Source organism: Mytilus californianus, unplaced genomic scaffold (genome assembly GCF_021869535.1).
Source record: "Mytilus californianus isolate M0D057914Y unplaced genomic scaffold, xbMytCali1.0.p SCAF_10, whole genome shotgun sequence".
NCBI classification, from domain to species: domain Eukaryota; kingdom Metazoa; phylum Mollusca; class Bivalvia; order Mytilida; family Mytilidae; genus Mytilus; species Mytilus californianus.
Window position 1 is genome coordinate 48064813 of NW_026262582.1, and position 17647 is coordinate 48082459.

Below are 17647 nucleotides of genomic sequence, written 5' to 3' on the forward strand. Positions count from 1 at the left end.
CATAGTATGTGGTTGGATTTTAAATAATTTAAAAGATAAATAAAAATAAAATACAAAAGATACAGAATCACCATTTATTCATTTGCTAATTTTTCTTCTCATTAAGAAATTAATTATGGATAAATCTGCATCTTTTGCATTTTATTCTATAAAATTCCAACAACAAACAACTCAAATATGCTCATGCATTGGGCAAAAGTCTTGAAAAGAAACGTTACATAGAAAAAAGTTTATAGGGGTATAGAATGAATTCCAAATAAAAAGGCAGAATGAACATTTTTGATGAAACAAATGATGGCTTAATATTGTTGGCTTAATCTTGTGAAAAAGAACGGGCATGATATGGCAATATATCCGTATTCAAATATTGTTGATATTTGAAAACAAATCTCCGCGCACAATTTGTCCCCCCCCCCCTCCCCTCCCCATCCCCCCCCCCCCCCCCTGAAAAATCAAAAATGTTGTACCCTAGATAAGCATATTTTTTTTTAAATATTGTTCCTCCTATCATTGCGTTATAACGCAAACCTTTGCGAACTAACGCAAACCTTTGCGAAATAAGGCAAACCTTTGCGTTTTAACGCAAACATCTTGATTTCAATTTTCACCAGGTTTTGTATATATGTCTGTCTGTCATTAAATTCGGTTATGATTTAGTTAAGAAAAGAACCATAAATACAAGGCAAAATCATTTTAATTAATATGCATAGGAATAGGGAAATACTTGAAGTGCAATTATACACAGCTTCCGTAAGTTTGTATTGAACATCATGTTTATATCAGTGGTTTGTTAAATAACAAGAAATAACATGAGTGTCAATTATTTTTTTTTTATTTCTAGATGTTCACGTTCATTTTCCGTAGACATACAAATCTATACCAAATTAATTAGATACATTTATATATGTAAAACATCAGTATCAGGTATTTACCCGGGATGCTGTTCATGCAGGGAGACATTCTAAATGAACAAGGATATACAATATTATTTTAAATTTAAAGACGATCAATTTTCTGAAAACAGTGTAAAAATATTCATATAAATTTATTATATTTATTATCAGAATAATAATGGTAATAATAATGATATGAAAATTTAGAACTTCAACAACATAAGAACGAACAATAAAAATCAGTTGAAAAGGCTTAAATCATCAGACGGATACAAATTCAAAAACATCTAACAAGAAGCAGAGTGAACGTGGCAGGGTACTTGTACATCCCAACAAAAAGACACTAAGTACAGATCTGAGAGTACTCGCAGTAACTGCCAGCTAGTTCAAAGCAATACCAACTAATAAAAAAACCATGCATCTAAGACTAGATTATCAATCTTTTCTACAGAAAAACGTAAGGCATTAAATCTAGCATTCAGTCTGTAGAACATATTTTCCACACATTTTTTTCTTCAAGGGGATTTAGGAAAAAAAATATTATAGAAGATAAATTCTACTCCCAAAAGTATGTAAACATAACAATAACTTAGGGTAGGGACTGTGGGCAGGCAAATAAACAAAAATAAAGTAGTAAAGTGTCTGGATTGTAAATGCAAATTAAGCTCATTAAGAAATATGTATAGATCTTACTTATCTACAGTAATTTTGTCACGGAAATAAATCATATTAATGACCGGAAACTTCCGTAAATATTATTTTATTTTGTATCCGTATTCCACGACTTGTCCGTATTTAAAAAACAGCGCAATATGTGCATTAACATTGTTAAATTGAAAGCAGTTTTCAGTATACAGTTGACAAATCAATAAAATTATAAATAAGTTACGCACGGCCGTAAAATCCGTTACGAACGACTTTTTTTTAATTTTCATTCTTAAAGTTACGTACGGCTTCTAGTTTTTATACCGTCGTATAAAACCATTATTTAGATATTCTATCTCCCGAACGCTTGATATTCGTGTTGTCCTACATATTATACAGACTTTTACCAATTTTCTCTAACAACAATGCTTTTGATCAAAAGTATTTAGGAAATATAAAATCTTACCGGTACGGTCATCTGCCATATTGGGCCGTACGTTACGAACAGCCGCTTTCCCCCAGTTATCTATGCTGGCAAACAATAATGAAAACAACAATTTATAAATTACATACGTCAGAAGTACTTTTCTAATATGGAACTACATGAAACAAAGATGGGTACATAGTGGTACAAATCTTTTTTAAAACTTCTCTCACTTGTGGTATATTTAAAGAAGCAAGGTTCAAAATGATCAATGAAAAACAAGATCATTTGTTAAGCAAATGATGACCATCAATGACAACAAATTCTGTCAATAATAATCGTTTTGAATAAGGTAGGCTTAGAAATTGATTTCTTAAAATATTTGTATGTTCATCCGTTGACTATTTTGTTCCTAAATTACTATATATTAAATTATGATAGGTACGTTTTTGAATTATAGATGCTCACTCTGAAAAGATGAAAAAGATACATGAACAGAATCAGGCACTGAAAGTCAACACATCAAATTTTCCTAAATTAGAAGTAATTACACAGGCACTCACGCCAAACAAAACAACACAGGCTCCTCCAACAAAAGCAATAACACAGGCTTCTACACCAAAACTATCAACACAGGCTTCTACACCAAAAGTATCAACACAGGCTTCTACACCAAAAGTATCAACACAGGCTTCTACACCAAAAGTATCAACACAAGCTTTTACACCAAAAGTATCAACACAGGCTTTTATTCAAAAAGTATCTACACAGACTTCTACACCAAAAGTATCAACACACTCTTCTACACCAAAAGTATCAACACAGGCTCTTCAACCAAAAGTATCGACACAGACTTCAACACCAAACGTATCAACACAGGCTTCTACACCAAAAGTATCAACACGGGCTTCTACATCAAAAGTATTTACACAGGCTTCTACACCAAAAGTATCAACACAGGCTTCTACGCCAAGAGTATCAACAAAGGCTGCTGAACCAAAAGTATCTACACAGGCTTCTACACCAAAAGTATCAACACAGGCTTATACACCAAAAGTATCAACACAAGCTTTTACACCAAAAGTATCAACACAGGCTTTTATTCAAAAAGTATCTACACAGACTTCTACACCAAAAGTATCTATACAGGCTCCTAAACCAAAAGTATCTACACAGACTTCTACACCAAAAGTATCAACACACTCTTCTACACCAAAAGTATCAACACAGGCTCTTCAACCAAAAGTATCGACACAGACTTCTACATCAAAAGTATTTACACAGGCTTCTACACCAAAAGTATCAACACAGGCTTCTACGCCAAAAGTATCAACAAAGGCTTCTGAACCAAAATTATCTACACAGGCTTCTACACCAAAAGTATCAACACAGGCTTCTACACCAAAAGTATCAACACAAGCTTTTACACCAAAAGTATCAAAACAGGCTTCTACACCAAAAGCATCTACACAGGCTCCTAAACCAAAAGTATCTATACAGGCTCCTCAACCAAAAGTGTCTACACAGGCTTCTACACCAAAAGTATCGACACAGGCTTCTACACCAAAAGTATCAACACATGCTTCTACACCAAAAGAATCAACACAGGCTCCTAAAATAAAAGTATCTACACAGGCTTCTACACCAAAAGTATCAACACAGGCTTCTACACCAAAGGTATCAACACAGGTTTCTTCACCTAAAGTATCAACACAGGTTTCTACACCAAAAATATCAACACAGGCTTCTACCCCAAAAGTATCTACACAAGCTTCTACACCAAAAGTATCAGCACAGGCTCCTAAACCAAAAGTATCTACACAGGCTTCTACACCAAAAGTAACAACACAGGCTTCTACACCAAAAGTATCAACACAGGCTTCTACATCAAAAGTAATAACACAAGCTTCTACACCAGAAGTACCAACACAGTGTACTCCACCAAAAGTAATAACACAGGCTTCTACACCAAAAGTATCAACACAGGCTTCTACACCAAAAGTATCAACACAGGCTCGTAAACCAAAAGTATCTACACAGGCTTCTACACTAAAAGTATCAACACAAGCTTCTACACCAAAAGTATCAACACAGGCTCCTAAACCAAAAGTATCTACACAAGCTTCTACACCAAAAGTATCAACACAGGCTTCTACACCAAAAGTATCAACACAGGCTCCTAAACCAAAAGTATCTACACAGGCTTCTACACCAAAAGTATCAACACAGGCTTCTACACCAAAAGTATCAACACAGGCTTCTACACCAAAAGTATCAACACAGGCTCCTAAACCAAAAGTATCTAAACTGGCTTCTACACCAAAAGTATCAACACAGGCTTCTACACCAAAAGTATCTACACAGGCTTCTACACCAAAAGTATCTACACAGGCTTCTACACCAAAAGTATCTACCCAGGCTTCTACATCAAAAGTATCAACACAGGCTCCTAAACCAAAAGTATCTACACAGGCTTCTACACCAAAAGTATCAACACAGGCTTCTACACCAAAAGTATCAACACAGGCTCCTAAACCAAAAGTATCTACACAGGCTTCTACAACAAAAGTATCAACACAGGCTTCTACACCAAAAGTATCAACACAGGCTTCTACACCAAAAGTATCAACACAGGCTTCTACACCAAAAGTATCTACACAGGCTTCTACACTAAAAGTATCAACACAGGCTTCTACACCAAAAGTATCAACACAGGCTTCTACACCAAAAGTATCAACACAGGCTTCTACACCAAAAGTATCAACACAGGCTCCTAAACCAAAAGTATCTAAACTGGCTTTTACACCAAAAGTATCAACACAGGCTTCTACACCAAAAGTATCTACACAGGCTTCTACACCAAAAGTATATACACAGGCTTCTACACCAAAAGTATCAACACAGGCTTCTACACCAAAAGTATCAACACAGGCTCCTAAACCAAAAGTATCAACACAGCCTTCTACACCAAAAGTATCTACACAGGCTTCTACACCAAAAGTATCAACACGGGCTTCTACACCAAAAGTATCAATACAGTCTCCTCCAACAAAAGTATCTACAAGGGTTTTTACACCAAAAGTATCAACACAGGCTTCTACACGAAAAGTATCTACACAGGCTTCTACACTAAAAGTATCAACACAGGCTTCAACACCGGAAGTATCAACACAGGCTTCTATATCAAAAGTATCTACACAGGCTTCTACATCAAAAGTATCAACACAGGCTTTTACACCAAAACTATCTACACAGGCTTCTATACCAAAAGTATCAACACAGGCTTCCACACCAAAAGTATCAACACAGTCTCCTCCACCAAAAGTATCAACACATGTTTCTATACCAAAAGTATCAACACAGGCTCCTAAACCAAAAGTATCAACACAGGCCCTTCAACCAAAAGTATCTACACATGTACAGGTTTCAACACTAAAAGTATCTACACAGGCTTCTACACCAAAAGTATCAACACAGGCTTCTACACCAAAAGTATCAACACAGGCTTCTACACCAAAAGTATCAACACAGGCTTCTAAACCAAAAGTATCAAAACAAGCTTCTACACCAAAAGTATTAACACAGGATTCTACACCGAAAGTATCAACACAGGCTTCTACAACAAAAGTATCAACACAGGTTTCTACACCAAAAGTATCAACACAGGCTTCTACACCAAACGCATCAACACAGGTTTCTACACCAAAAGTATCAACACAGGCTTCGACACCAAAAGTATCAACACAGTCTCCTCCACCAAAAGTAATAACACAGGCTTCTTCAATAAAAATATCAACACAGGCTTCTACACCAAAAGTATCAACACAGGCTTCTACACCAAAAGTATCAACACAGGCTCCTAAACCAAAAGTATCAACACAGGCTTCTACACCAAAAGTATCTACACAGGCTTTTACACCGAAAGTATCAACACAGGCTTCTACACCAAAAGTATCAACACAGGCTTCTACACCAAACGTATCAACACAGGTTTCTACACCAAAAGTATCAACACAGGCTTCGACACCAAAAGTATTAACACAGTCTCCTCCACCAAAAGTAATAACACAGCCTTCTTCACCAAAAATATCAACACAGGCTTCTACACCAAAAGTATCAACACAGGCTTCTACACCAAAAGTATCAACACAGGCTCCTAAACCAAAAGTATCAACACAGGCTTCTACACCAAAAGTATCTACACAGGCTTCTACACCGAAAGTATCAACACAGGCTTCTACACCGAAAGTATCAACACAGGCTTCTACACCAAAAGTATCTACACAGACTTCTACACCAAAAGTCTCAACAAAATTTCCTACAACAAAAGTATCAACACAGTCTCCTACAACAAAAGTATCAACACGGTCTCCTACAACAAAAGTATCAACACAGGCTTCTACACCAAAAGTATCTACACAGGCTTCTACACCAAAAATCTCAACAAATTCTCCTACAACAAAAGTATCAACACAGTCTCCTACAACAAAAGTATCAACACGATCTCCTACAACAAAAGTATCAACACAGGCTTCTACATTGAAAGTATCTACACAGGTTCCTACACCAAAAGTATCAACACAGGCTTCTACACCAAAAGTATCAACACAGTCTTCTACACCAAAAGTATCAACACAGGCTCCTACACCAAAAGTATCAACACAGGCTTCTACGACAAACGTACCAACACAGGTTTCTACACCAAAAGTATCAACACAGGCTTTGACACCAAAAGTATCAACACAGTCTCCTCCACCAAAAGTAATAACACAGGCTTTTTCACCAAAAATATCAACACAGGCTTCTACACCAAAAGTATCAACACAGGCTTCTACACCAAAAGTATCAACACAGGCTTCGACACCAAAAGTATCAACACAGTCTCCTCCACCAAAAGTAATAACACAGGCTTCTTCACCAAAAATATCAACACAGGCTTCTACACCAAAAGTATCAACACAGGCTTCTACACCAAAAGTATCAACACAGGCTTCTAAACCAAAAGTATCAACACAGGCGTCTACACCAAAAGTATCTACACAGGCTTCTACACCGAAAGTATCAACACAGGCTTCAACACCAAAAGTATCAACACAGGCTTCTACACCAAAAGTATCTACACAGGCTTCTACATCAAAAGTCTCAACAAATTCTCCTACAACAAAAGTATCAACACAGTCTCCTACAACAAAAGTATCAACACAGTCTCCTACAACAAAAGTATCAACACAGGCTTCTACATTGAAAGTATCAACACAGGCTCCTACACCGAAAGTATCAACACAGGCTTCTACACCAAAAGTATCTACACAGGCTTCTACACCAAAAGTATCAACACAGTCTTCTACACCAAAAGTATCAACACAGGCTCCCACACCAAAAGTATCAACACAGTCTTCTATACCAAAAGTATCAACACAGGCTTCTACACCAAAAGTATCAACACAGGCTTCTACACCAAAAGTATCAACACAGTCTCCTACAACAAAAATAACAACACAGTCTCCTACAACAAAAGTATCAACACAGTCTCCTACAACAAAAGTATCAACACAGTCTTCTACATCGAAAGTAACAACAAATGCTAAGACAACAAAAGTAACAACACAGGCTCCTACACCAAAAGTATCAACAGAGGCTCTGAAACCAAAAGTAACATCGCAGGAGGCTATACCAAAAATTCCTAATACAATGTCTTCTGCAACAGGGATTATCAGTCTGGACAAAACTACTGCTAAGAAAGTTGATTTAGGTAATTATATCAGATATCAATTACACGTTCTTACTTATTTTGATCAGAATATGTGGAAGAATATTGGTAAAGATAACATCTTTTAAAATTGATTGTGACTCTTTCATTTTCAAACGACTTGCTTAAAATATTATGTATCAACCTTTACCCACAATTTCAGAAGTCAATCTTCTCAATTCTCAGAAATGTGATTGACTATCACCATTTTAAGCTCCGTTATTATGCCTTTATCAATATCCATTTTGCAAAGACAAGTTTGTTACATTGATTCTCATACATGACAATATACGTGAAATAAAGACTGATTCTTGAAAAAGATATATATATATATATATATATGTAACACTCCCAAACGTGTCCTTCCCCCCAAACGTGTCCGATTCCCCCAAACGTGTATATTCCCCCCAAACGTGTCCGTAATATTCAATGTTGCCCAAACGTGTCCGATTTCATAACCCCCAAACGTGTCCGATAATTGTTATTCGCCAAAACGTGTCCACTGTTAAACGCCAGAACGTCTCACGTCTTTTAGCGCTAATACATGTATGTCCTAAATGAAATCAATAACGTTACGGCAATTCTATGATGGGGGAAACAGTTGATGAGGTAGTAATTTATTAGCATTAGTTTGTTCAATGCCGGTTGTTAATGATTATCATAATTGCAAATGTAATATGTAACATATGAATTAACTTTAAACTGAATTTGCTTATTGTCCAGTTGCAAGTATTTCATGCTCATTTAGAGCGAACATACAAATAATTCTAGTGCAGTTGAATTAATGGTTTACTATGTAAATTATGTGTTACTAATTAACTCCTATGATGCCTTTTATATTAATCCGACGGCGGGCTTTTAGAAGAATTGACTTCCCTTCTTTTCAACAGTTCTGATATTTTAAAAGCTCTTCAAATCATAAACTGGTTTTCAGGTTTTTAATAAATTTTAGGTTTCGAGCATCACTAAACTTGACTAAAGACACACGAACAAGAGAAATAACGTCAAGTGCCAATATTTCATGCATTATTAGAACGACATCATGTTGACAATAAATACTGTATATAGGTTCTATTATCATACCGGGAATTTAGGATTGGGCCTAAATTTTGACGGTTATTCGGGATTGACACTAGTTGGGATTTTAATCTAAAAAAAATAAGAGCGAGTGAAGACCGATTTTTTTATGACTTCAGTAAGAAACTACTGCAATCTCCGTTATGTAATAGAGGCCGTTTTAAATAAAAGTTCTCCCTACACGAGGTATCTGATTTAATATCTACAATTTAACTGAGCATGGCTGCTTACATTTACATCCAACATAGCCGAACGGACGCCCCCACTTTTAACCAGGTTAAACTGCCGGTTTAAAAAAGACCTAAAGTAATTTATTTCTATTTTTTAATGAAATAATAAAATGAGTATACGTTAATGAAAAAACAATAACTTAAAATAACCTACGTATTTATAATATGGACACGAATGATAGTTCCAGTAAAAGAAAAAATTAAGCTTGATATGGACACGTTTGGGGGATTGGGCACGTTTGGGTGTTTATAAAAAAATGGACACGTTTGGACTTGTTTTGCAGTTCAGTGGCGTCATGTGGACACGTTTGGGGGAATCGGACACGTTTGGGGGGAAGGACACGTTTCTGAGTGTTACATATATATATAGATATATAAGTCTAAATTGAAAACAACTTTCAAACCTATGATTGTATTGGATAAAAACCGCAATTTTTATACGTGTGCATGCAAAACAAATGTCTAGGTAGAGGGGTCTAAATACAGCACAAACAACATTTTCCAAAAGACCAAAAATGTGAAAAAAGTATATTTAAACAAAACGCATTTGACTAACAGGTCGAACAACAGATGTTCTTAAACCCTGCTGACTGCTATTGGCGATTGCCAAATAAACGGATCACAAGATGTAACAAAATGGATCTTTATTAATAATTTAATACCAAACAGAAAACAATAAACTTGCGGAAAAGATGGTATACCGCAAACATGAGGTGCAAAATTTTGTACACCATATCCGGATTTCGACAATTAATGTATCTTCAGTGATGTTAGGAATCGAAACGGTATTTGGAAGGCCATATAATTTACCTCAATTTAGGATAGACTCTTGAATTTTGAAGAGTCGAAATATATATATATATATATATATATATATATATATAAGAACATCAGTTGTTCGACCTGTTAGTCAAATGCGTTTTGTTATAATATACTTTTCACTTTTTTGGTCTTTTGGAAAATGTTTTTTAATGTGCTGTATTAAGACCCCTCTACCAAGAAATTTGTTTTACATGCACACGTACATAAATTGCGGTTTTTATCCAACGCAAATATACGTTTGAACATTGTTTTCAATTTAGACTTGTTTATATTTTTTCGTTTGGGCTTGTATTATATTTTCCTTAAGGTTTATATGATCCGTTCGTCCTATTTTGACACTTTAAGATTCAACAGTCTATCCTAAATTGAGATAAATTATATGGCCTTTCAAATACCGTTTCGATCCATAACATTACTGAAGAGACATTAATTGTCGAAATCCGGATATGGTGTACAAATTTTTGCACCTCGTGTTTGCGGTACACCATCTTCTCCGCAAGTTTATTGTTTTCTGTTTGGTATTAAATTAATAATTAAGATCCATGTTACATCTCGTGATCAATTTATTTGGCAGTCAACATGGTTTAAAAACATCAGTTGTTTTACCTGCTAGTCAAATGCGTTTTGTTAAAATATACTTTTTTACTTGTTTGGTCTTTTGGAAAATGTTGTTTGTGCTGTATTTAGAACCCTCTCCCAAGACATTTGTTTTTCGTGCACATGTATAAAAATTGCGGTCTTTATCCAATGCAATCATAGGTTTGGGCTTGTATTATATTTTCCTTCGGGTTTATATGATCCGTTCAACCTATTTCGACTCTTTAAAATTCAAGAGTCTATCCTAAATTGAGGTAAATTATATGGCCTTCCAAATACCGTTTCGATCCCTAACATCACTGAAGAGACATTAATTGTCGAAATCCGGATATGGTGTACAAATTTTTGCACCTCATGTTTGCGGTATACCATCTTTTCCGCAAGTTTATTGTTTTCTGTTTGGTAATAAATTAATAATAAGATCCATTTTGTTACATCTTGTGATCGTTTTATTCGGCAATCGCCAATGGCAGTCAGCAGGGTTTAAGAACATCAGTTGTTCGACCTGCTAGTCAAATGCGTTTTGTTAAAATATACTTTTTCACATTTTATGAGCTTTTGGAAAATCTTGTTTGTGCTTTATTTAGACCTCTCTATCAAGAACTTTGTTTTGCATGCACACGTATAAAAATTGCGGTTTTTATCCAACGCAATCATAGGTTTGAACGTTGTTTTCAATTTAGACTAGTATATATATATATATATATATATAACGGATCACTAGTTATGTATATATAAGTCTGTAAATAGGATCAAACAACAAATTTAATAGGTGCCGGATCGTCTAGAATAGACGATGCTGCGCTGACAAGGAAAAAATTATATAGGTCTAAAGATTTGCACAACGGTACTAATATAAGATGGTAATATACGAAGATGGTGTTATGGTATAACAACCACGCTGAAGTACGTCCATTATTCATTTTTCATTATTCAAAATTCATTTTTCATTATTCAAAATTCAATAATGAATAATGAAATAGTTCATTATTCACTATTCAATGTTTAGTGATGAATAATGAATACTGAAATAGTTTATATATATACCTTATTTTAATAATAGAATGGACTGCTACAGCCTTCAGTTTTCGAATGACGTATAAGGTATGTCTGTAATTCGGGCCTGAAGGGTCGCAGCAGTCAATTCCATTATTCAAAATATCCATTCCATTATTCAAAATTGGCTATTTCTTAATTTTCACGCGTATTTTGTCACTTAGGTCCTCCGTAACCCCTCTAATCGGCATTACGGCACATATTGATTATATTCATGTTGTTCCTCTATCAATAAGCCTTCAAATGGAATATGAAGTTTTCTGTAATTAGGGGCTGAAGGGTCGTAACAGTCCATTCCATTATTCCAAATAAGCCATTTCTTAATGTTCACGCGTATTTCGACATTTATGTCCTTCGTAACTCCTCTAATAGGCGTTGCGGAACATATTGATTATAAGCCTTTTGTTCCTCCATTGATAAGCTTTCTAATAGGTATTTCTGTAATTTGGGGCGAAGGGTCGCAGCAGTCCATTCCATTATTCAAAATATCTATTACATTATTCAAAATTGGCTATTTCTTAATTTTCACGCGTATATTGGCATTTAGGTCCTCCGTAACCCCTCTAATGGGCATTGCAGCACAATCAATAAGTTATATCTTTAATCAGGGGATGATTAAATATGATAGGATATTTTATAGTGTGTTTTTCTATGTTGTGATTTTACACTATTGTTTAAGGTATGGGTGAAGGTTGGTACCTATTAAAACGTTTAAACCCGCTGCATTTGTTTGCACCAGTCCTAAATCAGGAACTAATGTTCAGTGGTTGTCGTTTGTTGATGTGGTTCACAAGTGTTTCTCGTTTCTCGTTTTTTTTTTATATAGATTAGACCGTTGGTTTTCCAGTTTGAATGCTTTTACACTAGTCATCTTTTGGGGCCCTTTATAGCTTGCTGTTCGGTGTGCGCCAATGATCCGTTTTGAAGAAAGTACTTTGACCTATAATGGTTTACTTTTACAAATTGTCTCATTGGCACTCATACCACATCTTTTCATTATAATATCTATGAATAATAGCAAAGGTCCAGTGAAAATCAAAATAAAGACAATGTATTATAATAGTATTTTAAATTTTATATACTAGTATGCTATGTTCAGGTCGTCCATACATTAAAACAAGAAATTTCAGTTAAAAATAGTTGGGGAAACCCACTAGTTTATCCTCTGAAACTAAATAAAAACATTAAGATAAAAATTAAAAAGGGTCACGGTTTTGATTTTTTTTCTTATATTTATTTGAAAATTTGGTAAATAACACCAACATGACGAATTCAGAAATACGAGATATAGTGTCACAGTCAAAAAATAAATTTTCTATTTCATTTTTCACTTATCAACTTGAATACTGAAATATAAACTATTTCATTACTTATTATTCATCACTAAATGTTGAATTTTGAATAATGAAAAATGAATAATGGACGTACTTCAGCGCATAAAATCGAGTTGGCAAATATTTCGGCTTAATTTTGACAATACTAGTTGTATGTTTAAAATAGCTCAATAATACAGATACGTTTTGGTCTATTGATTTATTCCCAAACCTTGAAGATCATAGTATAAAACAAAACTCAATATTCAATAGACGTGACTGTGTATATATACATCCCAAAATGAGTGTAAAATAACACTGCTAGTATGTCTTATTGATGCCGTTTGGATGATGTACATTTAGTTCATTTCATCAAAAGCTTTCCCGAACCTGTTGCTGGGCATAATTCCAGTGACTGTTTTGTTCAAACAGTAGAATGTTCATGCGGTTAAAGTCTTCAAGTTTGTAACCCGACTGTCTGAAATGCTGACTAACTGGGAGAAGTGGCTTCTTAGAGATATCACTTCTATGGCCATTGAGGCGTTTATGGAAATGCTGCTTTGAATCATGCACCAGCATGTTCTCGTTTTTGATATCTTAAAACAAAAATAAATAACGGAAGTGTTTTCGTTTTTCGTTTTCGATATCACAAAAAAAGACCCGACATTTTGATTTAATCTCTGTATTTAGTTATAAGAAATTCTCGTTTAGAATTGAACAACGTTTTCATATATTGTTACTTACAAATGTAATCATCGAAAAGGAATTATGTCTAACTTCGTTTAATCTTACGCAGTGTTAACATGAAGACGTTAATTTAAAAGATACAAAATAGACCGTCTGACTTATGAATTGAAATAAGGTGATTAGTGAAACAAAGACTTTCACACTTCTTGTTTTTTTATTTAATAAACATTAAATTGTAATATCAATATATATATATATTTAATTACTATACCACATTTACAAGAGAGGTTACTTACTGACAGAAAAACTAGCCCAGCTGTTAAAGAATACACAGCGGTTATCAAATTCAAAAATATTTAAATCGTAGATAAATTCGATGAACGAAAAAGACTTGTATAGTCTTCACAATTAGGGTGCAAACTTTCAAGTTTTAAAAGGTTGGAAATCGAAGACTGGTTCAAATAGATGACTTAGGTACGTTAGCCAATATTACACGAACATTCACAACGATAATATTTATACGTTATGAAGATTAATTCTCCAACAAGTTCAAAATTCAGTTCAGTGCTTGTTTTACATGTTTTTCTTAAAGGGTCTAAAATTTGTTTTTCATGTCTTTATCTCAAATGAAATTTAATAATAAAGAGTATATCCTATAATTACAATACTGTATAACAATTTTAAATATAATTTTTTATTATATGCATTTCCATAATTTCAAAATGCCACTCAGCGTTACATGTTGATGTTGAAGACATATTGCTACCAATTTTCAAAGTTGACATGTTTTTGTAAAATTTAGCACGAAGAACTTCTATAACCAAAATGAATAAGACAGTGTCGGAAAGATAATACATATTATATTTACTTAAAATATAATTTTATTTATAGACTTATACTTTTTAAAAATGGACCTGGTGAAAAATAAATTGGAGAGGATGGGGTGATATTTACAATAATTTGAGGCTTCCTGATTTCTGATTTTACGATAACATTAGAAACATGCGTACGAAAGCGTATATGGATCTCGTCTTAGGTGCTTTATAACGCATACGGTAACTAAATTAAAGCATCTGAAGTGTGTTATAGAGTAAGAAGATTGTTTATTATTTACATGGTTATTTGTTTTAGAAGCGTTTTGTCTTAGGAATTTAGGGCCCATAATTCATCATTTTTCCTAACCTTCAAGCAACGTTATGTCTTGGAAGAATTAAAAAAAGAATCAGTGCAGATAAGCTTTTTATTAATAACAAATTCAAATTCAAATATCTTTATTCCTAATCAAAGGGCCCTTAAAGAGCATATAAATCAACACAAATCATAAAGTTCATACAATATCCACACAAACAACACATGCAATCTAACATACATACTGATTGACCAGACTCAAGCTAGCGAACAATAAGCCAGCGAACAATAAGGTGTATCAAGCTAGCGAACAATAAGCCAGCGAACAATAAGAAATACGCGCCAAACTGATCACGCCTAAAAACCGAAGACTTATATAAACATGAAACGTCCATTCAAATCTGATGACAATCATTTCTGTCATGCTATACATTTTCACGAAGTCAAAATCGATTTTATATTTATATATATGTTTAAAGTTGTGGATTGTCTACAATTGAGGTCCAAAGTTAGGGTCGGTTGACCGTACAACCTCCCTACTTTAATTCCTTAAAATGTCTGTTCGTCAAAGCTTTTGTCCACACTAGATACAAATGCCAGGCAATTGCTTAAGGTTGCCTGGACCTAAAGACCCAGGTGGGTAAAGTTACGGATCGTCTACAATTGAGTTCGAAAGTTAAGGACTTGTGACCCTACCACTTCCCTTCTTTAATTGATAAAAAAAGTTTGCAAAGCAAAGCTTTTGTCCACACTAAGAACAAATGATAGGATATTGCCTTAGGTTGCCTGGACACGACGACCAAGATGGGTAAATTTCCGGAACTTCTTCCACTGTTTTTACATTTGCGGTATGCACACCCCATCACATCCCAATTTTAATTTGTCAAATAATCATTACGGGTAAACTTTTTCCTACACTTAGTACAAATGATAGGCAATCCCCTACTTGTTGCCTGGCCGTGGTGGATAAATTCTCGAAACATTTGCAACTGAGGTCTAAAGTTGGGATATGGTCACCTTTCCCCTTCAAAATTTTATTCGTCAAAAAAATTCTCTACGCGGCAAAGCTTTTACCACACCAGGTACAGATGAAATTCAATGGCACATAGTTGCCTGCATTAGATAACCCAGGTGAATTAATTCATAATGAGTCATGGAACTACTGCAACCGAGGTTAAAATTTGGCGTAAGGAGTTCCTACCCCTCCAAACTTTAATTGTAAGAAAATTTACTACGACAAAGCCTTTGTCCATACTATGAACAAATGATAGGTAAGTCCTTGAAGTTGCCAGAACCAGATAGCAGATAGGCGAGTTGGGTAAATTCACCGAAGTTCTTCAACTGAGGTCCAAAATTAGGATATGGAGACCCCTCACCTTCCAATTTTAATTCTTCATATATTCCTATGGCAAAGCTTTTGTCTTTTGCCAAGACCAGATGGCCCAGGTCATCCGCTGAATAATCTTATGTTTTTCTTTATATTTCATGACTCTATGCATTGCAAAACATTTTGTGCCAATTTGGAAAAGTTTTCAAACATTTAATTTGTATTGGGCCAAAACCGGGCATCGATGCCCCTACCTCTTTACTTTCGTGGTTCACCTTTTTCGACGAAATCACAGAAAAAAAAATTATCACATGAATCTACAGTACCATACTAGAAAAAAGACCAAATTATTATTATCAGCTTCTTTAACGACATGTTTTACAGTAACTAGAAGACGCAGTCAATCCAAGATGCAGGGTTATAAGTCCAGCTTAATGTTTTAACTTGAAATATTGTGTATTAATAAATTCGCATTAACTATTATATCTAACCTGACCTAAAGGATCAGTGTGAGCTTTTTACAATAATTGGCGTCTATAATTTGTATTCCGTAGTCATCCGCCATCATCATCCGTTTACTTTTAAAAAAGATTTCGCCAAAAAGTATGATCCGCTCATTAAGATCTACATATACGTTATTGTCGTCAGTTGACTGTATATATTTTGTTAGTTTTTGCAGATAAATTTCTATATTTCGTTAAATAATCTAAAGTGTAAACAGCATTCCCTGTTCAACTTTTAAACTAGAAATTATGTGTTGTGTGAAATGGCTTTCCGTACTTTCGGCATCCTGTCAAAAAGTTCCTAAAATATTTTTTTGTAGAATAAACGTATAGAAAATGTACAAACTATTTAAATGATAACCTTTCAAAACAAAGGCGTTTGAGTAAATTGATTTTTATTTTTGAACAACCGAATTTCGTTCTTCATTTTGTTAAAGGCCTGAGAACTACATTATGTATCGTTGTAAGGCGCGTAACCTGTTTAATGAATTAAAATAGAAAGGTAACATATACCCCCAAATTTGGACCTCAATTAAAAAAGTTCCGTAACTTAACCCAACTGGGTCTTTGGGTCCAGGCAACCTTAGGCAATTGCCTATCATTTGTACCTAGTGTGGACAAACGCTTTGCCGTAGGGACTTTTTTATGAATTAAAATTGGGTGGTGTTAGGGTCACCCTACCCCAACTTTTGACCTCAATTAAAAAAGTTCCGTAACTTTACCCACCTGGGTCTTTGGGTCAAGGCAACCGTAGGCAATTGCCTATCATTTGTACCTAGTGTGTATAAAAGCTTTGCCGTAGGGAAGTTTAAATGGATGAAAGTTGAGAGGGGGTTGGGTCCAGATTTTACATAGACTCAGATTAAAAAAAAATTGTCGTTTAAATTAACCAAAATCTTTATGTCAATTCGTTTCTCGTTCTATTTGGGTGCCACTCTTACACTTATCACATTTCTATCGAAATATAGTAAATACATTTCCAGAGTGACGACATACTTTTGAATAATTAGAAAAATGAACTAGTTCTTTGACAAAAGAAGAAAACTGCGTATAATGGTTATCAGCTTTTATTTCTAAAGAAAATCTAACAAAAAATACTTGAAGTTCCAAAATCAATCGATTAATATTCTTTTCTTTTCAAACGCATATATAAGCTAGAAGATTTAAATGTATCGTTATATTAGTTTAGTTTGAAC

General features: G+C 34.5%; 1 protein-coding gene across 1 annotated transcript in view; it reads left to right on the forward strand.

Moving 5' to 3' along the window:
- Window positions 1-2439: 2439 nt before the first annotated feature.
- Window positions 2440-17647, forward strand: part of LOC127718764 (mucin-17-like) — a 49493-nt gene continuing 34285 nt past the window's right edge. The window contains exons 1-2 of the mRNA XM_052224816.1: window positions 2440-3450; window positions 3490-7714. Of these exons, the coding sequence (XP_052080776.1) occupies window positions 2440-3450; window positions 3490-7714 (5236 nt within the window). The remainder of the gene's footprint in view (window positions 3451-3489; window positions 7715-17647) is intronic.